Source organism: Mixophyes fleayi, chromosome 3 (genome assembly GCF_038048845.1).
Source record: "Mixophyes fleayi isolate aMixFle1 chromosome 3, aMixFle1.hap1, whole genome shotgun sequence".
Taxonomy (NCBI): Eukaryota; Metazoa; Chordata; class Amphibia; order Anura; family Limnodynastidae; genus Mixophyes; species Mixophyes fleayi.
In genome coordinates, this window is record NC_134404.1 from 229536980 (window position 1) to 229559767 (window position 22788).

The 22788-nt window shown below is 37.9% G+C and overlaps 1 protein-coding gene across 1 annotated transcript in view; it reads right to left on the reverse strand.

Moving 5' to 3' along the window:
* Positions 1–291: 291 nt before the first annotated feature.
* Positions 292–22788, reverse strand: part of TAB2 (TGF-beta activated kinase 1 (MAP3K7) binding protein 2) — a 58072-nt gene continuing 35575 nt past the window's right edge. Inside the window, exons 2-8 of the mRNA XM_075203249.1 lie at positions 20680–20726; positions 15484–15673; positions 13286–14726; positions 6702–6862; positions 5189–5282; positions 4498–4593; positions 292–2526 (exon numbers count right to left, since the gene is read on the reverse strand). Coding sequence (XP_075059350.1) covers positions 2381–2526; positions 4498–4593; positions 5189–5282; positions 6702–6862; positions 13286–14726; positions 15484–15585 — 2040 coding nt within the window. The 5' untranslated portion in view covers positions 15586–15673; positions 20680–20726 and the 3' untranslated portion in view covers positions 292–2380. The remainder of the gene's footprint in view (positions 2527–4497; positions 4594–5188; positions 5283–6701; positions 6863–13285; positions 14727–15483; positions 15674–20679; positions 20727–22788) is intronic.

Here is a 22788-nt window from a genome sequence, read left to right on the forward strand (position 1 = left end):
CAGCATATCATGAAACGTCAAAAATAACTGTATAAATAAGAGCATCGCTTTGCATAAGAAACTGGTTCATAATTGTTAGAGTGCACATGGTTACACCTACTTAACTTTCATACTTGTGTATAGGAATTTCTCAGTATAAATACTATTTTTTATTAATGTTTAATAAACAAATCCACAAACCAGGACTAGTTAGAATATATATTTTTTTTTAATTTTTATAAATAACTTATCTGTTACAAAGACTGTTTACCCAGCTAAATCAAAAAACCATGAACTCAAGATACCATGAACTCAAGATATCCAAATTAAGTTTTATTAACAAAACAAGTAAAAATTGATTTGTCAATCTTCACAGAAAACTGCAGATGAAGCTGAAATAATGGTCTTTTTAACAAAAAGTATTGCTTTGTAAGTGCTTTGGTTCTGCGGTTTAGCCCCATTACAGCGCTGGAAGGCCTAAAAAAATATCACAAGCCTTTGCAACACTTTGGTTACCTAAAATTGTATTCTGCAACACAATGAAGAGCCTTAAGAAGTAAAGTTGATCACATTTTAGTTTACTGGTACAAAACTATGAAAATGACGAATTTAAGATGTTGAGTCGTTTACAGTGGATGACTTTAGTTACCCATGGCAATTTTAATATAAAAAGTCTGATAGGAAACAGTAGCCATTGATTATTGCTTTTTTATCTCAATATTTAAATAAAGCAGCAAATATGCACATTTGAGATGCCAAGCAGTGTATTTGTTCATTTCATTAACAGTGAGTTACTTGCAAAATGCATGATATTCCTCAAGCTCTATCCTTTGACAAAAGGCACAGGCAATTATTTGTAGCAATTTTTTTTTTTTTTTAACACAATTAAACATTTTCTTGGGGATGAAAGTATCAGAATTATCCAGCTGTACAGTAGTTTGGGAGCTTCCTGCTTCAAAAGCAAGCATTTCTCTTGAATAGGAATGCCAGAGATTCCTATCCAATATAACATGGAATATAACATGGAAACATGTGCTTCGGACCCTATGCAACTTTTGAAAAGTAATAGACACCTTAATTTTCAGCAAAATTAAGAAGATGAGTATACAGAACTTGAAAATTAATTTTGAAATGTGCACCCACAACATGGTAAAACCTAAATTACAAACACCATTATTGGGTTTACCTTAATGGTCTACCATGTATTGATTAGAGAAAAAGGGTTATTTAAATGCAATAACTTTTTTTTACATTTTCTAAGATGTGATCAATTAAATGCACTAAGGCTTTATGATGAATTGCATATAACAATTGCCATATTCTGCTTAAAAAAAAAAAGTTGAAGTGAGGTTTAGGAGATGAACATTTTTGATTGAGAGAGTCACCCACTGTAAAATTCAATGTGTACAGAAAATGATTGGTATACTCTTATAGACAGACATTGTGTCTTTTCAATGATTGCTTTTCACAGGTCTTCACAGGACATCTGCATATACAAAAGAAATAAGTTCTGTTGGGGGAGATAACTAACAATATGAAACTATGCACAATGCTTTTTTCCCTCCCACCACCCACTTAAGGCACCATTGTTTTGAGAAAAGCTTTAAAAATGACATGGACTGTGCCAAAAAAATTAAAGGGGGGAAAAAAAAAAAGCTAACAAAACCCTATTACACTATACATACAGAAGTACAGGAAATTAATAAAGGTGAGAACATTAAAAAAAAAAAAAATCAAAAAAAAATAATCAAGCAGGCTTTAGAGCTATGTACAAAATGGGGGAAAAAAGCTGTGGGTAATTTCACTGTATCGTACAGACAATGCATGCAGTTTTTCAATTTCTTTATTAAACTTGATTGTACTGATGCTGGTTTCACAAGTCAAGGGAGGTTTCCGAGAGGCACTTAAGCCAATGAACTGTGAAGTCCTTCCTCTGTTCATGTGGGAGCAACAGGTCACAGCAAGTAGAAGTTCCTCCTTTTTAGTGTTTTGTTTTTGGGGTTGTTGCTTTGTCTTAAGGAGAATAAAAAGCTGACAAAACGCTCACACTTTGCTTCTCAAATGATATCCAAAACACTCCAGAAACTTTTGCAGAGAGTAGAAAGAGCCCAAAACACTGGGCACAGTGAGACTTCTTCTTAAAAGGTTAATACTGTACATGGTACAGGTGGCAGTTGGGAACCAGGTGTATCAGTTTTACACTGATCAGAGAAATTAAGAAAGGCAAATACCCAACTGCACACAATACAACACTGAGGTATTATTCGGTGGGCTGACGTTTACCATAAGTAAACAACCAGAGGCCACACTTTCAGACTTATTTACTCCTATCATTTAGAATAATTGCTTTTGACTTTTTTCCTTGAATTTCCAATGACAAAAGGTATAAAGACCTACTGGCTCAGTAATGCCTGGGCATGTCGCACTGTTCACAACGGTTTAAGGCAGGGTGGTTTAGAAAAGTACATGCAGTGCAATTCCACTGAGATCCCTCATCTTCCTCCGTGTCTGGAACATTCTTTGGAGTTTTGACAGTGGACCTTTGTTCTAGAAGGGAAGAACACAGAGTTGAGAAAAGGAGGACAGTGAATTTACGTCAAGAAAGCCAACACAAGGAATCTATTGCTAATCAAAAGGATGAAGAGAGTGGCATATTCAATGTATTGTTATATATTCCATAACTGCAAGGCCTTGTAACCACTGGCAAGTTTCTTGCATTTTATTTGGAGTTTAAATAAATAAAAAAGTAAACATTTTGGGGCATATTCAATTGTCTGTGTTACTTACAAAAGTAACGCGGCGTTAAGAGTATTTTCCGGTATTACGGTAATTCTAAGCCGGATTTCAGCTCGCAGCTCCCCGACAACTGAACCCTTTGTAGGTTTTTTTTTTGTGAAATTAAAAGCTAGTTTAAATAAATATTTGTTTTTTACAGTTTACAAGCATTACATTCTCTCAAAAATGTCTGTTAATAAAGTTAAAAAGCAAAAGCATAATTTATTAGTCTATGCTCCCTCTGGAAACAAATATTGTGGCCCAGCTTGAGTGCTGTCCCACTCATTGCTCTATATTTACTCCCAAATGGCTGTTTCCTACAATGCCTATTGATCACTCATGAGGCAGTGAGGCCATGATGTAGGACGGAAGCTGTCTGGGAGCAAATATAGAACTACATGCATTACAAATTGACAGAATCACCACATTTACATGCCACACACAAAACACATTTTATGGTTTCTTTCAAGTGGGAGGTGCAAAAAAAAAAAAAAAAAAATTTAGATTAGTTATAAAGTGCACTGGGCACTACGCAAACAATGAATTATATGAAAATTGAGCAGCTTCTTTCATCTACAAGATCGATTTAAAGGCTTGATGGACACAAGTAGCACGTGAAGTATCTTTCTAAAAATAAAACTACAGTTAACAGGGAAAGGGGGAAAAAAACATTTTGGCTTCACATTTAGCCGTGTGTGCCAGAAGTCTTCCATAAGGCACTAAATGGAAAACAGTATATCAAGTATCTGGATTTGGGCTGTGCTCGGTTTTAGGACTTTGGAAATTGCAGAGAGCTAAAAACTAATGTGTGAACATTTCCTGGTGAGTGTGGCTGTGAAACAGATACAGTAAAAGTTAACTTCAGCAGTAACATTAGAAAATCAATCTCTTATAGGTGTTCAATATAACGTCTATTGAAACCAAGATTGGCAAAGTTTCTGCTTATGTAAAAAAGTCTAACTTCTCCAATATTGATTTGTATTAGTGGCATGCAATATGCCATTATTTGGCAGAGCTACAAGCTACATTTTATCTTAAAGAAAATAAGTGACATTGATATATATTTTTAAGCTTTATTTTACCAATGTCTGCATATATACATTTGCACATAAAAATACCTTTACTAAAATATAATATACCCCCTATTGTAATAAGAAAGTCTCAATCCCCTGCTAAAAAAATTATGGAGTAACAATTTTGCAAACAATTTAGTGCAGAAAATGATTTACATGCGCACTAGATATATGTTGCTCAAAATGATTTATTGCAACAGGTGACTGCATCATTGACTGTTCTGACATTTCTCACTATATAATTTACTAATAAGGGCAGATTTGCGCTTCTCTAGTGTATTTTAATGCACAGAAAATGCAATACACACTTAAACAACTTCTATTCCAGGGAAAGATACCCACTGACGTTTACAGGTTTGTCTGCACGAAAGGTTATATTTTTTTTCCCCCCTTTCTTCAAGCAGGTTTTGCATGTGGGAAAAATGCTTGAAAATTATTATATACAAGTGAATATAGATGTGGATTTGTTACCGAGGTTTGAATGTTATTTATATTGTGGCCACTCCGCATAATAAAAAGGTTGGAAAGAGTTGGGGGCCGCAGATGAAGACTAGATGGGCCACATTGCTGTCCCAGGTCTGCCCATTGTCCATAACTGGTCTCTATTCCCCAAAATTAGGTTTATTTAGTGAAACACTAGAGCAGTAAACACTTTTGTTGTTGAACTTACCAACAGATGCTGTACCTTTAGGCTTTGGCGGAACAGGGCCTAGAAATCCAATGTTGTCATAAAAATTATGAATGGCACTGGGATCAAAGTGTGGCCCTTAAAAAAACAAAAACAAACAAACAGGTAAACAAATTCATAAATCACTGCAATGTAGTCGCAAACTTGTTTGAAAACATATGAAATCTGATCAGCTGAAATAGGTTACAGCCCAATCATAGATAAAAATTTTGATTTATTGACCAAGTGCATGTTCATATAAAAAAGGGTTGCAAATTTTAATCAAAAAGAACTGCAACCCAAATGAAAAGCGGTATATGAAGTCAAAGCCAGACAGCAGGCCAATACACCTACGTAACTGTCAACATTACTGGCAGAGGTCCATAACAATGAATAACTGTAATCTGGTATATTTCCAACTAATAAATATGGTGTATTTCCAGCGATTCTACAATTGTGTCTTCAATTTCCAGTTTTATATTCTTACTAACATAACATTAAGTGAACCAAAGTTCAAAAACTTCATGAGTTTAGAGTTTTGGAACTAAACAAAAACCCAAGCAACTGTCCATTTAAAGTTTAGGTAAAAATTTAAATGTGCAACAGAACTGCAGGCAAGGTTTTCAAGGGCACTAGACATTGTCATAGTAATGAAGGGTTTCTCTTGCCATTATCCTAAATGACAGCAACTCACCTCTTGCCTGAAAAAGATCTATTTCCTTGGTGAGACAGTCTATGTCTATCTGCAACTGTCGATTACAACTCCTTAATTGTTGCATTTCTTCCAGCTTAAAAAAAAAAAAGAAAAGTCAACATATTACACAATTTAACAATAAAATGCAGTATTTTGCCAAGCTTTAGGGGTCTTTCCCACCAATTGACTTGAATGTAGACTGAAAGAACAGGTACATTTAGTTTAGTACATCCTGAATTCTGAATAAAACCAAAGCAAGGCAGCCGATATCAACTTGAATGGTGACCATAAGTGAAAATAATTCAATGGTAAAGCTTTTTATTTATATACCCTTTCTATACCCATAATCACTTGTATAGGTTACTTCCACAGTGACTTCTGTGATAAAACAAATAGTTGGCTGATGTGAAGTTAATGTAGAGCCATCTGCATCAAGGATTATTTATATTGCGCCACCGATTCTGTAAGGCCGTACAATACAGGTCAGAAGTACAACAATACAGTAAAGGCATATGAATGCAGGCAGGATAGTATCAATACAAGAATAAAAGCACACACACTACAACATTTGTTGCATTGGAGGGGGATGTAAATTTAAAATGTGATGGCAGAATTATAGCGGTGGTAGTCAGCATATCGATGCTGACTACACCGACAAGACTTGCCACGACATCTCAAGTATGGACGGCTGCTTCCCAATGAGTAACCATCATGACTCTTCTGTCAAGCGACTTGAAGCAATCCCAAAGAAAGACGCCAGCGGGACTTGATGACGTCACTGACATAGGCGACACAGTTAACGCTGCTCTTAAGGGGTAATATAACTATGCGGCCATGTACAATGTTCTTTACAAAGGGTTCCTCGTCGGGAAGCAGCCGTCCCGACTCAAGATATTGTGGTAAGTCTTGTCAGTGTCATCAGCACCGTTATTCCGTACCCCACCCATTTATAGTTGGGTTAACTTTATTTTTACACTGAAAGTTGATCTAGGACAGACCCTATCAAGTATATGTGTGCTACATGAAAAAGTAGCCAGTATTTAAGTTATGCAAAATAACCAATTTGCACCCCTTGCATTGTAATATGGTTTGTCCACGAGAAAATGTACTCTTTTTGCATTACTTTCCTTAATGAATCAGGCCCATAGGGTAGAGAGGGTGAGCAGCTTGAAATTGATACGGGAGGCAATGGAGAAGCCAGTGAAGGCATTTGTAAAGGAGTGCAGCAGATAAGGAGCAACGGGGGCGGAAGACCAGTCTGTCTGCAGCCTTCATCATCATCTATTTATTTATATAGCGCACTAATTCCTTTATGCTGGAATGGAGAGGCAACAGGAAAGTCATTAAGGAGAAGGTTACAGTAATTTTGGTGGAAGAGAATGAGTAAGTGGACCAGTGTTTTGGCAACATTACGAAGGAGAAGGAGGAGACAGGACTGAGAGAAGGTCTGTAACATTGTTTGGGTAACAACTGTTAAGATAGCCTTACAAACATATCGCCATTTTAAACTTACTGATGGAATTTGGGAAACTGAATTAGACCTATTTAGGCGTCTCCGAGTGAGATTATTTTCCATTTCATTGACCTCTGTTTTAAGTTTGTTCAGCTTTTTCTTTTGCACTTCAAGTTCTCGATGAAGCCGTTCCATTCTTGCCTTCTGATGTACCAGTAAAGCTGTAAAATATATATATATATATATATTAAAAAAAAAAAAATTCTGAAAGTGTAAATGTGACTTTTATAAAACAAAATTATCAAAGTCCAAATGAATTATTTTTAAACACAAGTGAGCAATATTATAGCTTATATGACTGCTATTTAAAAAAAAAAAAAATCAGATGCAATTAGAAGAACAAATATCAAAGGTCACCATTAACTAGCAGAAAATAAGCCCTGGAAAGTAGAGATTTGGTAGAGGAGATAACCAGATCCATTTCTGCTCACCATGATTACCTGTTTTTTTCACTAAAGCCTATGTTAGATGTTACAAAGTAATTCAACAGAATATTCTAGAGCAGTTACGCTAAATGAAATACCCAATTTCTTAACTCTGACTTTCCAGCACTACAGAGTTTTGTGGCACCTTACAAATAAAATAAATTATGGTGAAAGACCTGGCTAACAAGAAAAAAAACAAAGCAAGCAAATGGCACAAGGTGCATATTTTGAGCATGGACCAGGCACAAATTGAAGTGTACAGAGGTGTACAATTGTCAAGTGCATAGCAGTAATGAATAGAACCAGCTATACAAGGATTCATTTGAATGAACGAATGCTCTGAATAAAATACAAATATTTTTTTATTTAAAGTGCAAAAAAATTAAAAAAGGGAGCAAGAAAAATAAAATAATAATTGTATATGAATTATTATTTTTTTTTAAATGAAGATTTTTGCTGCATTACTAGCTCACATACTTTCTCAAAAAGAACATCCACCTAAAGAAATTCTGTAAAAAAAGATGAGGGAAAATTGCTGCTTGATGGACTTTTAATGCTTTTTCCAATTCCAGATTCCATTTCTAAATGGTTGTTTACAGTCAGTAACGATGGTATGCTCATGAGTGTCAATCCCTTGGGTGTCCAGAGATGGGACTAAATACCATTTATCTTGGTTACTGGCCCCATGACAACTGCACACAGTGGGAAAGTATTTTGCATTGTAAAGCTAAAAAGTTTTTCCCCCTGAAAACCCCCACACATCGCAAATACATGTATAGGAGTCTGGTCATTTATATATGAAATGTCAATTCTTCACCTAACAAGAGCCCCCTTGTTAACTTGCAAAAGCACAACAGTCATCCTTAAACTTGTGTATAACAGACAGTAACTGTACATTCAAGGAGGCAATTTAATTTTTAGAATGGGCAATTGCTTCAAACCCTTTATTTTATTTATTTTTTAAATTATCATGCCTTGTTAGCCTTTGTAGTTGAGGAGATTTTAAATACATTTTCAGATAAGGTTCTTGATCAATACAAGTCTTCCCCTGCCTCTATTAAGGAACACCACACATATAACCTGCTCTGCAAAACAAAAACCTAGGCCTAAAGAGTGTGTGGAAATAAATCTTAATCCAGAGTCTTCACTTTTCTCTAAGTCCCAAAACTCACTTTTGACTTTGTTCTCTTGAAGACCCTTTGAGTGAGTAGGGTAGATAAATTGTCTGGTACATTTTGCAATCACACAACAGTAGTGATGGAAATTAACTGGATATGCCAACCTCCACATACATTCTACAGGTGCAATTCTTTTTGGCCTTCCCGTGTCTCCAAACATTACAAATTGATAGACACCTCTATAGAGGGGCTATTTTAGGCTGAATGAGGGCATAGCAGACCCATGTTTGGAATATGTTTAAAGGCTTTATGCAAGTAACTTTCTAATCTGCAGTGAGCCTAATTAAGCATAGATTTCTCCTTAGCAGCGGTTATGTAGTGCAGTGGTAGTCAGCATATTGATGTGGACTACCACCGCGGTTATTGGTGAAGTCATCAGCTTGCGCCGCCTTCTTCAGGGATCACCATCACTTCCAGTCGCAATACACAGAAGTCCTGCACGCTCTTCGGGGAAGGAGCCCTTCGGTCTCTCCACGTCGGGGTAAGTAGTGTCAGAATAATGAGTATCATTATTCTGTACCCAACCCATGTAATGTAGCAAAGAGGCCTAATTGCTACACTTCACCTGCAGAGGGACAGGTGAGGATTTCCCACCTGCATTTACTCCCAGTGTATTCTTTGATTGACTAATGGCTAGTATTGGATTTATGAGCGACCATATCAAGGGGGGAATGTTCTCCACATTTGAACATTTCCAAGAGTCTTACAACCTCCATAATTTTCTCCTTCCAACAATACCTGCAAGTTACACTTCTACCAGTCTTCCTGATAGATGAGTGAGTGCTCATTCAATGGAGCTCAAATGAAGTTGATGGTCTAAGCCACATTTCCTCTCTGCGTTACTCAAATTTAACCTCAACAGAATCTCAGAAATGACCTCATGAGAGGAACTGGGAAAGAGACTTGCTGAGGACTTTAATTTATGCCTGACTATATTTTCGACCAGTCTTCTGTATCAGTGTACATGTTAAGGGAAATATGTACACACTTTTATACCGCTGGTGTCTAGTAACTACTAGACTGCATAAAATATATCCCAATACATCTCGCCTTTGCTTAGAGAGGTTTCTTCCTACATACACTTATCAGCCACAACATTAAAACCACTGACAACTGAAATGAACAACATTGACTATCTCGTTACAATGGCACCTGTTAAGGGGTGGGATATATTCGGAAGCAAGTGAACAGTCAATTCTTGAAGTTTATGTGCTGGATGCAGGAAAAATGGGAAAGAGCAACGATTTGAGAGACTCTGACAAGGGCCAACTTATGACGGCTAGACAACTGGGTCAGAGCATCTCCAAAATGCCAGGCCTTGTTGGGGTGTTCCCGGTATGCAGTGGTTAGCAGCTACCAAACATGGTCCAAGGTAGGTCAACCAGTGAACGGAGACAGTCATGGGCACCCAAGGCTCAATGATATGCATGGGAAGCGAAGGCAACCCTGCCTGGTCAAGTCCAACACAGGAGCTACTGTAGCACAAATTGATGAAAAAGTTAATGTGTGCTATGACATGAGGTGCGTATGTGTCGTTTACCTGGAGATGCCACCAGGATGCACTAGGGGAAAAGGGCAAGCTGGCAGAGGCAGTGTGATGCTCTGGACAATGTTCTGCTGGGAAACCTTGGATCCAGGCATTTATGTGGATGTTACTTACTGACACATGCCACCTACCAAATATTGTAGCAGACCAAGTACACCCCTTTATGGCAGCAGCCACTTTCAGCAGGCTAAAGCGCCACGCCATACTACTAAGACTGTTCAGGAATGGTTTAAGAAACAGGGCAAAGAGTTCAAGGTGTTGACTTGACCTCCAAATTCCCCAGATCTTAATCCAATCAAGCACCTGTGGGATGTGCTGGAAAAACAAGTTCAAGCAATGGAGGCCCGACCTCGCAACTTACAGGACTTAAAAAGGATCTGCTGCTAATGTCTTGGTGCTAAATATCACAGGATACCTACAGAGGTCCTGTGGAATCTTTGCCTCCACGGATCAGAGCTGTTTTAGAGGCACAAGAGGGGACCTAATGTTGTGGCAGATCGGTGCACATGGTGGTCCTGTCCAATCATACAATGATGAAAACAACCTGAGTTCAGAATGTATCTTCACTTACTCCACATTTCCCTGTTCTCCCCAAGCATCTCAATAAGTTTATCTGAAAAAATCCTAAAAACACTACCAATTGTCGAATACCTAGTTTCTGGAAAAAAAACAGAATCCTCCTACCATGGCTGCCCCCAGGGGAAAAAGAAAAAATCCGATAGACCTACAAAATGGATTTGAAGACCAGTATTCGGAGGACCTCTTCCGCTTCTTTCTACAAAACCTGGGGGTAAATGTATCCGCCGACTTTGACAAATCGGAATATGATACATTTACCCCCTGGAGTATATGGACCAAACATAACATTCCAGCCTACCCTGTTCTGACTCTCCCCAGTAGTTCTGCATTGCTCCTCTTATTTCTTCAACAAACTAAAAAAATTGGACATAAAAATAGTCTCATAAATCTTTATTGCACACTTGTTCAACCTATGATGTTATACATTGCACTTTGATCAAATTAATCATCTGTGTACAATTTTTGTTTTAAGTTGGGGGAAAAAAAAAAAAAATTACAGCTCTGGAACAGAGCAAACATATAAAGGGTGTTCTGATAAATGCCCTCCCAAAGTCAGGTAAGCACCCTTGCTCCAGAATTTCTATAGGCACAATTTCCTTGACTGTATAATCCTGGTAATTCACAGGATTCCATTGGTGCAAGGCTCATAAAATTCTGATGGTGCGATTGTGCACCAATGGCTGGAATTTGGACTCTTTCCCTCAGGGAACAGTAGATACCAAAGTTTCCTCTTATTCTCCTTACTTTATGCCCCCGAACCCTTAACAGCTTACACTCCACACCCCTCCCGGACAAGGCACTTGGTAGGATTTTACTGCAGGAGAACTTATATTTGAGGGTAATGTAATGACTTTCTTGAACACTAACAATTTATGGACCACTAGCTGTATATAAAAGTGTGCCAACAGCAGCAGATCTCAAATGTAAACATTCAGATTTTATATCACTACATACAATCCTATGAGAACAGAGTGACGTAGAGAAAACTACCTACATCTGATCTTAGTAAACAAGTTAATTCTCCCCAAAACATTCTATATGTAGTAGAACCATGTTACAGGGTCACTAAACGTAAAAAATAAAAAATAATATATATAGGTTGATCAATCGAAACCCAAACCATATTTGGCCTCCTATTTAACGAAGTGCAAACTATTTGTTATCACTGCTTTAGGTATTGCAAATCTCCCTCCAGCATCTTTTAATAGGATTTGTAAACAGAAAGTTTTGTATGTATAGACAAATTATTTCACTGTGCTCACTTTGTATGTAAACGATTCAGGAATTTCTGTACCCTAGATCACAAACTAATGTCTCTTTATATGCAGCAACTACATTTTGGATATATAATTTCTTTAAAAAAAAAAAGTGTAAAGTTGAGAAATTAGCTAATTTGTTAAGGGAAGACTTAAAGGTGCATTGGTCATACATGATGCTACCATTTCTAAAATCTGATACATTACCATTGCAAGTTAAGGAAGAAAATATACAATGGGAGAGAGAAACTAGAGATCGTATAGAATGCAATGGAATAGTGGATGAGAACGGAGTTAGTAGCAGAGGAACACTAAAAAAAGGGGACATCTAAAAACCAGCACAAAAACTAAAATATACATTAAGGAAGATGAAATGGAGTACAAAAATAACCACCACCAAGTAGAAAAGATAAGTCAATGGCAATACAGATAGACAACTCAACAGGGGAAGAAAAATAAGAGAAATTAATTCAAACACACAATACATAAAATTAAAATTAGACTTCCAATTTCTCTAATGAGAATCAAGAAATGGGATGTTTATATGGTCAAGTTAAAACTTATAATAAAAAATAAAATATCAAATATAATAGTCTCTGGTGCATAACTGAACAAAACATAAGAATAAATGCTTTGATAGTAAAAGAAGGAAATAAAGTGAAGTGACTTAATTTAGAAAAAAAAATGGTTTGTAAGTTAAATCACAGTAGAGCTAGACTTGTGTGCAAGTCTATGTGAAACAGAAGTGTCTAGCTTCAGGGGCATAATGTGCAATTCAGAGTTAACAAGCAGTACAAATAACCAAACATTCAAGCTAAGAATTACAAAATCCTGCATCTCTAATGCAAAAGGATAAACTGATCTGAACAGAAATCAACTGGTTAATATGAAACCTGTGAAAGCCTCCACCAGCACAAACAAGATGATGCTGAAGAGGACTACAATCTTATAGGCAATTTCAGGCAGGAGTTTTCATTGCTTTAGACCTGAGGTTGGCAACCTATTTCTAACAGTGTGTCGGCTAAAATCTAGTGTATGTATATTTTATGATGCTACTACAAGATAATCTTGTTAATGGGACCAACAAATTAACGTTCATGTTATGCCACATAGATGTGCCCCTAAATCCTGTCATGCCACATAATAGTACCCTCAATTCATAATATGCCACATAGTGTCCCCAATTCATATTCTGCCATAGTAGTGACCACAATCAATTTGTGTTAAACCATACAGTGTATCCAAGTTTTTATTATGCCACCAGTTTAACTTCAAACTTACTATTTGCTGCTTACCTTTGGAGTCAGGAGTCAACAGTCACACCTGGAACAGGGAGAGGCTTCACTAAAGAAAATTAAGATGGCCGAAACTGAGCTTCTGCGCACACGCAGCAGCTCTGTTTCAGCCATACTCGACTGCTAGCGACACAGCTGTGGAGCTCCGGCATGCCAGACAAAAGTGGGTGCCAACCCCTGCATTAGACAGTACTGTTTACATCATGTCTCTGAATTTCATCATTCAGAGAATTTTTTTTTTTTTTTTTTAATTAAAATGCATCATTCTTGCAAACAAAAAAAAAAAGTTACAGAATATTCTTTACCTTGTGTGTATGCTGCATCATCCGATCCAATGCTTAGTTTCCTTGCGTCATTTACTCTATCATGTGCTAAAACAGGGTCCGTTAAACCGATGCCTTCCGACTCAGCAAATGGAAGAAGATTTGTAGGCTCAAAGGTTGGGGATACAACTCCAGGGGAAACTGCAGGTGGTTTATTTGGGGACACAGTTATTTTAAAAGTATACTTTGTGTTGGGCTGAGTCACTACAACACGAGGAGAAGAGGCCGAGGTGTTGTTTCCAAGTGCTCGGCTTTTGGGTGGATGATGGTGAATGAAAGCAGGGCCCATGCTTACTTGCCCAGACACATTCCTAGCTGTGGTTGCAGCACCAGGATTGGTTGAAATGAAGAGGGTAGGCTGATTCCTAACAACCTGCTCATCACCACCAGGAGCTGAAATGTAGACCTTGGGTTGATTGCGGCTGATCATTTCATCTGTATTTGGAGGGCTTGCAATGTAAACAGTGGGCTGGTTCCTTGATTGGCTATTTAAAGAACAAGGGTTAGTGGAACTTCGAGAACTCGTGGAACGCAGCATAGTTGAATTACTTCTTTGTGGTGGTTCAAGTTTAATTTCAATTTGGTTTTTCCTAGGACCAGTTGAGATATTCTGAATGTTGTATTGGGTGGAAGGTTGGGAGCCAACACCTGATGAATGAAGTACTGGTGCTTGAGGAGTAGTGGGTGAACTAATGGGCATGTACACATGAGAGGTCTGGTGACCCTGCTGGTTAGACTGTGCTGAGGTATGTGACTGAGTATATGAAGAAGGCAGAGTTGTCCAGGGATTGGGATGTGATGGCTGATAAACTTGTGTGGGAATCTGGGACATCCATCCAGGTTGATGTGACGTTTGTCGCGGTGTTCCACTTTGAGAAGTAATATAAGGTCTAATATAGATAGAATTTCCATGTGGACTGTTAAGTACAGGCGGTGGTCCACCATGTATGTGCAAAGATGTAGGGGTATTACGGTTAGATTGAATATTTGGAGCCAAGGTGACCATGATAGGATTGAACCTGGGCGTTTGTAAGCCTGATGAGCTTTTGCTGCCTAAATGAAGTCCAAACTGATGGCCAGGGTTTGAAGCATTAATTGTATTCGCCATTCCAAAGACATTAAAGTTGGAAGGCACATTAGCAGGTGCAGTCTGTGGTTCTTGTTGATACAGTTCGTTGTTGGACTGCCCTCCCTGAAGGTGTCCATCACTTATGCTGTGAGTTAAAGTCCTACTGCTTCCATTCATTCTACTTCCATCCCTGCCATCATGGTATTGTGACTGCAAATCCAAATTAAGGGACGTCATGTGATTTCTTAAACCAATGGCAGAGTCCTCCGAAAGAGACAAGTCACCTTCACCATACAGGTATTTTGTACTTTCTTGTGATAGGACTGCACAGCAAGCATCCAGATTGTTGTTATTCTAGAAAAGAAAATTCAGGAAAATGGCATGTTGAAAGGAATGAAACTGGCTAAACCTCCTATAAGTGATTTTTGTTTTTACATATTGATTCGTACTAAATGATATTAACCGTAGTCATATACTGAAGTACTTTGTATGAACTGGGCCGGCGACATTTCCCACAGGAGTCCCACAGCACTAACATCATTCTGACAAAGCTAACCACAAACATCTAAAAATAGAATAGTATATGGAGAAGTTTGATCTGTATAAAGTTCTGGAAACTTCTCTTTTTAGCTAATCTTAAAAAGGAAGCGGCACAGAGTGTTTAGTTATTATCAAAGATGATGCAACAAACTACAAGAAAAGACCTTGCTAATTTGCTGGAGAAAGTGGAGTCCTTCAAAGTTTTCATTTATTTTAAAAACGAATCTGATTCACTCATATCAGAGTAGATAAATCTGAAAAGGACTTTAGACATCAAAGAGACTTAAGTGCTTCAAGTATCTGGGCCAGTATTTTAAAAAGCAAGTTTTATAGGCTTGACACTATAAGGGTTAAATGAACTGAAACCTCTTACTTCCATATTACCTTTGCATTTTTTTTATATACATTCATAATACATATACACACACACATACATATACATATATATATATATATACACACACACACACACACACACACACACACACTTTTCATGAAAGTATAGGTATAACTTACACACAAGCTCTTAAAGACTGGAAAATAAAAAGTAATCTACATATAAAGCTCTGACCTGTTGCATGCACCGAGAAACAACAACTTCAGGCACCTCAGGGAATTTCTGCCGCAGGTCATTTAAAACCTGAAAGTCCACTTGCGAGCTTCCTTGGGCCATTCGTATATTGCCTGTCCAGAACTGTTCTTAACAGGACAGTTCTAGGCCTTGGTGGAAGCCGACCTCATCTTATCTTTGCAAGCATTTTCTGCAGAAGAGAAGGCAAAATTTAAAAGAAAAAAAAGAAATGGTAGAAAGCAAAAAAAAGGGTACACATGCAAGGAAACATTTGTGGTAATTAAACACACAATACATATGTATAAGTGCTTAAAACAATATATAGAGTCAGATAAACTTGTCACATACATACATACATACATACATACATACATACATACACACACACCTGCATTCAATAGAGGTAGCAACAGAGGACTGGAATTTATCAGACATGAAGCAACATAGACACACATTACATCCTAGGAACTTTATTTCCGAATGGCCTGAAGTAGTCCCTGCAGCTCAGCTGTTACGTGGGACTAACAATTTGTGTTTATCAAACATGGCCTATCACATATCATTTGCTTTAAAGGTTGCAATTAGATTGCACCAGCAGACATTCTAATGAAGCCACACATGTGAATGTCAAGGTACCTGTGAATTTTGTGCAGTGTTTACATGGGAGCTGTTTTATCACATCTTTCGGTGGATTTATACTTCCAACTCAATAGAGAAACAGAGAGCTGGTCATCTACTGATGAAAATTAAATCTATATATGGCGCTTCAAAGCTAAAACATTAATAGGACCGTGACTGCTATACACACACCTCACTACCACTGCACCTTACACAATCCTGGTTGCACGATCCAATTATTTAGAAAATATGTTATCGTTTTTAATTACCGGTTTCCGGCGGATATCTAATAATTATATTACAACAGTTTTAGATTGAAAAAGATATTTTTTTTATTGCTGCCAATATTTTCCTTATTATGGTAGAATACATGAAAACAGCTAGATATGTCAAGCTGTCTTCAGTTCCTCAGTCCATAACAGTTATGGTTAAAATGTCTAAAGATAAATGTAGCATAGCAAAGATAATATTACTAACAGCACATGAATCAGTTATAAATAATGTAATGTGTAAACAAAAGACACAAATCAAATTACGTATAATGGTCTCTCCACAATGAAATATTGATATGTATATAACTGCCATAAAGCAGAAGTAATATTGATATGTATTAGCAACGGGATATCCTGATTTGTATAAATTTTCAACAGAATGAGGTCCAAAAAAAAAAAAAGAAAAGTCAAGCAAGGTCTGATAGTGGTCAATATTAGAGATGCTCACTGACCCCCTTTTGTATCTGGATTACCTTCGAGTTTTGCCAAAACCGCCCTTGAGTGTTTTGGTTTATTTATTTTTTACTAAATTTCATTCTTTGGGGTAAAATCACATAATGTCGATATTATTTTGTACCTACATTATTATTAACCTCACTAACACTAATTTCCATTGATTTCCATTTAGTTTTAGGAGAGGTAGCATGTACAATTTATCTAGCCAAGCAGTTTATCGACAAGGAGTGCCACTTTTGTGGCTGAAGTGCAAGTCCAACATGGCCTTCACTAAACAAGCCAACAATGGGCTTGTTAGAGTAATGGCAGAAACACACATCAGTACCAGGAAAGATTAATGGTGCAAGATGGAATTGTCCTTGGGCCCTCCCACCCACATGTTGGATCTTACAAAGGACATGCACACTTTAACCAAGCAGTTCAGCAACAAGGGCTGCCACTTTTGTGGCTGAAGTGCTTGGTTTGTTTGGGCCCCCACTAAACCAGCTATTAATCCCCTAAAGGCATGTTAGACCAACAGTGCTGTAAAATGAATTCTACACTGTCAAGCTGTTATCTTCAGCATCATCCTCATCAGTGTGCACATCATCACAGACTTTTAATTCATCTCCGCTGTAATCTGCCATTAGAGAAGTGTCAGTACTTGGATGTATTTGCTGGTAAAGGCCTTCCTCGTGGAAGATGTAGTTCATTTTTATGAACATCATCTTTTCCACATTATTAGGAAGTAACCAATGTCGATCACCGACAAGGTTCCCGGCTGTGCTGAAAACTATTTGAGTACACACTGGAGGTGGGCAACTTAGGTATTGCAAAACAAGTTTATACATGGGTTTCCAAAACTGTTTTTCCTCCCAGTATGGAAAGGGGACTGTCTGACATTTCGATATCAATGAAGTCTTGAAAATAATCCTCCACCATCCTTTGCATGTTATTAGTAGCATCAGATGGAGTCATGGCCGAGGTCACACATTTTGCTAAAATCTTTCAAACCAGAACAGATGTCAAACTGTTGTAGTCTGCCACCTCCATCATCCCTGCTCCTCTTTGGAAGTGCAATTTCTTACAAGCAGCAGCTGCCTGAGAAACTGAAGGAGGAGACGTCGTCAAACCAAAGACTAGTTCAGCAGTCAACTTGCTGACCAAGAGCTCCTTCCATATGTTCATATCTCGGTCATTTGGAAGCAAAAAATCAATGTAGGTCTTAAATCTAGGATCAAGTACAGTCGACAAAACATAGTGATCCGACTAAGAACTCTTGGATCAATGCGAAGCAAATTAAGTACTTGATCTACAAGGCCAACATACTTTGCGGAATCGCTTTCTTTCCTCTACTCCTTCAGTTTGTCAAGCTGCTTTTCCAAAAGTCGAATTAAGGGAATGACTTGGCTCAAGCTAGCAGAATCTGACCTCACTTCACATGTCACAACTTGAAAATGGTTTCAGCACCTTGCACAGCACAGAAAGGATTCTCCACTGTGCAAGACTGAAATACATTCCCCCTCCTTTCCCAATGCCATGGCTTGTGCAATACGCTTGTATGGCTTTGTGCTGTTCCTCCATCCTCTGAAGCATGTACAGGGTGGAATTCCATCTTGTTAACACCTCTTGCTTGAGTGGGTGGCAGAGCAAATTAAATTGTTCTGGGAGCTGCTGCAAACTCCTACATGCTGTGGCAGAATGCCGGAAATGTCCAGAACTTTTATGGGCCACCGAAAGCATCTCCTGCACCTCACGGTTATTTTTCAAGAATCTCTGCACCACTAAGTATATTGTGTGAGCAAAACAGGGAATGTGATGGAATTCACCTAGCTGTAATGCTTGCACAATATTGTTGGCGTTATCAGAAAGAACATATCCTGGGGAGAGTCCAAGTGGCATAAGCCATGTATCAATGACATCCCTTAGTTTTCGTAACCAATTAATCAGCTGTATGCCTGTTAGTGAAGCCGGTGATACAAAGAGTAGCCTGCCTGTGAGAAATGTTACATAGTGGTGTACATGCTGCTGCTGTTCCTGCTTGTGAAGGCGAATGACCAACCCAGTGGGCTGTCACAGTCATATAATCTTTGGTTTGCCCACTTCCACTTGTCCACATATCTGTGGTTAAGTGTACAGTGGGTAGAATGGCATTTTTGAGCCCAATTACATTTTTACGAACGTTCTGGTACAGTTGAGGAATAGCTTTTCTTGAAAAATGGTGTCGCGATAGAATTTTGTTTAATGGGGACACAAAACCTCAATTAACTGTGAAAAACTAGCTGCGTTTATAGTGGATATTGGATGCAGATCTAACACTAGCATAGTTGCCATGGCGTCTATCATCCTTTTTGCAACTGGGTGACTGCTGTCATACTTGCTTGCTTTAGCAAAAGATTGTTTCACAGTTAATTGGTGTAAAGTACTAGTGGTTTTCTTCTTGGGCTGCTTATCGGAGGAAGACTAACGCTCAAGAATTCTTCAGAGGAATCAATTATACTGCAGGAGTCATCTAGCCTTAGCAACTTGAATGCAGGACCAACTCCGATCGCTACTGAGGATATTGATGAGGAAGGTGCTGTGGATGTAGATTGCAGGCGAGAGAAGGGTCTTAGCTGATGATGGAATGCTTGTTATTTTTTTTACCATAACTTTCAGATTTTCCCAACACCTTGCCATGAACTCGCGTCAAATGTCGTAACATGGATGAGGTTCCTAGATGGTTAAGGTCCCTCGACTGACTATGGCTTTACATACACTACAAATGGCTAGACAACTGTTGTCAGGATTTGGGTAGGAATAATTTCACACATAAGAAATGACTTTTTTGGTCTTATGTCCAGGCATGATAATGGACTTCTCATCACGTGCCAGAACTGCTGCCACTGGTGCAGGACTTACACAAACAACATCATCAACATCCTCATTAGCGCCCTCGTTGGCTACACAAATATCCCCCTCATCCTGTTGCAATTCCAAAGTGGCATCCTCAATTGATGTATCGTCGGCTACACTCGGGTTGCTCATGCACACATTTGCAGAAATGCTGAAAGGGCCCTTCTTTATGGGTACACTATCAGAATTGTCACGATTATACATACCGCTCGGGGATGGACTCTCCTCAGAGATTGGTGTAATTTCTGAATCTAAGCATACATTTTCCTCTAATGCCTTACGGTTTTCTTCCAGCTTGACTTTTACACGTAACAGTAGTTGTGCACCACTTTTGGACTCCGAATTACTTGGTCTGGCTTGGTCACGAGTGACCTTACAAGATGCCTCAGTAAAAATTTTAGATCTCACACTCCTAAAGAAAGGCGAAGGCCTTGTTTTTTCTTTGCCACTGCGTGTGTAGAATGGCATGCTGGCAATATTTATTTTTTTTTTTTTTTAAATCGGCAGTTACCTTTCACCTTGTTCAAAAAACCCCCCCAAAAAAAACCCAAAAACCACACACGCTCATCTATAAAATACCCAATTTTCCAATTCCCATGACTATTCTTAATAGAATTCCTAATTTTAATCAAATCAAAATATTTTATATAAAAATTCCAAGTATACCCTAACATTAAGAGTTTACTTGTACATGCATGTCAATGATTACTTTGTAAACCGTGTTCTATATGTACAACAAATAAAAATACAGACACAAAAACTCAAAACAAAAACAGAAGCCACACACCGCTAAAGTTAGATGTTAAAGCACTAGAACGGAAATCTGCAATCAAGCTTAGTTGCCAAAGAACAGACATCACTTAAACAACTTTGAAACTGTACGGGTAGTTTGAGATGTGCAAGTAGTTTGGGAATGAAGCCAAACGCATAACAAATGAGTATTTCACACCAACAATATTTAGGTTACAGAAGTTACCTCAAGTGCCCTTGCAGTCTTTCAGAACTGTGCCCTCACCGCATTTTCTATACAATACAAAAACACAGGGATTAGTGCTTTATAATTTGCAGTACAATTTCAAGTGTAAACAAATAATGTATTCTTACAAATTCACATCATATATAGCAACATAATAAAGCAGTAAAAAGAAAGCCTCTAAGTTGGTATCATGTGACAAATAACCCATAACAGATTTTATGCAGTACTGAATATTTTAGAGTTATATATAAATATTAATGATAATTTTTTCCCATTACCTATTCAACAAAAAAAGCCAACATAAAGAAGCCATATATGATAAAGTATGTACAAACCTAGTGGTCCTATATCAATAAAGAAGGTAATTTGAATCAGGATGTGCATTAACTCTATATAAAAGCAGAACCTTTGGCAGAGTGATCTGGAGCATATCCGTTTGTGTGAATACCATGGCAAGGCAAAAAAAATAAAAAAATCCAAAAAACACAATATAAAGAGGCAATTGTTGCTGCTCAATAGTCTTAAATGGGTTATAAAGAAATGGAGAACACTGGAGTCAATTGGAAGGTCAGGTCATCTGATACTCTAAGAAATTGTGAATAATCCAAGAATTATATCCTGTGATCTACATCCTACATGCAGCCATTTTCCCAAGGCTCCAACAATTCTGTAATATAGAACCAACAAATGAATTCTACTTTAAAATGTCAAGTCTCACACATGCTACTCTATTGCCATTTGCCCTTACTCTCTCAATCTCCACACCTCACCCTTTCACGGGTTTTCAGTCAGAGGAGGCACAGAGATAAATAGCTGCATGGAGGCTGCACTACCACATTTTGATAGGTGATAGTGCAGCTTTAAAGCCAAATTCTACACTTTTCATACAAGTACAATATAATTATGGCTTAGGGAACACCATAAATTTGATGAGGGGCCCAATTGGTGACCATTTCCACGTATATTATCTGCTCACAACTCACTTCCAAGAGAGACAATTACTTCTGTTCTGTAGCACTGTTTTTAAAGGTTACCAATCTAGTCTATACTCATTTGATGTGGTTGGGACGAAGGTTTACTAGTATTGTGATTTTTATTTCAATGACTTGCGACTATGCCCTAAATATACTAAAGCACAAAAAAACAAAAAAAACGACATGTACACATTTCAGAGTGGAAATAGAAAGTTTTTAGGACATGGCAGCAAGATCCTGGAGAGTTAAAATTGTGAAAAAAAATTTATAACATAAGGATATATTTTACAGGAGTTATTACATGTTCATGTTTTTATTTGTTGACATGAAGATAGAAAACCCTTAGTAAACAAGATGTTCGGTAATTTTCTGGTTAAAGGAACACTAAGAGTAGTGCACCCTGATTGAAGGTGGTGACACAGCACCTCCTACCATTTCACGATACCCGCTTTCGTTAGGAATGCCCCATTACGTATAAAAACTATAATGGAGCAGTATTAAACCAGGGAAAGTGGATGAATACGTTGTAAACACATTTAAAGTCTCTTGAAGACTTATACATTCCAAGATAAGTTAGAGATTCATCTGCCTATATCTCAAAAAGACATTGGTTCTCTGCACTCACCATGTACAAACTGGGGTGTAAGAGAAACATTCCTGCTCTGAACTCTTTGTTTTATACAATTTAAGTCTCAGCTCTCTTACACAACATTTTTAGATCTTTACATTCATTTCCAATATGTCAGGTGATTTTTCAGGTGTCCAATACCAGCTATTGGTTAAGGGGACTTCACTGTAAACGTTATGTAAAGGTAAGCTTCAACACAGATAAACTGCACTGCAATGATCATGTTAAAGTTCTAAATTAATTCATGTCTATAGTTAGTGTAGGGCTGGCCAGAAGGGGGGGGGAGACTTTGGCGAGAGTTGACCAGCTTAACAAGTATTGCAATATGTGGAACAATCCATGAACAGATTACAGCAGATAGAACAGCATTAAAAGGTTTATTTGCCCACAAAGTCATTTTTTAACAGATTTCCTCTAAAGCTAGTATCCTCCATTTCAATGTCTTTTTCTCTCACATTCCCCCCTGCCCACCAGCTTTTTACACACATCCCCCTTTATGGCCAACAG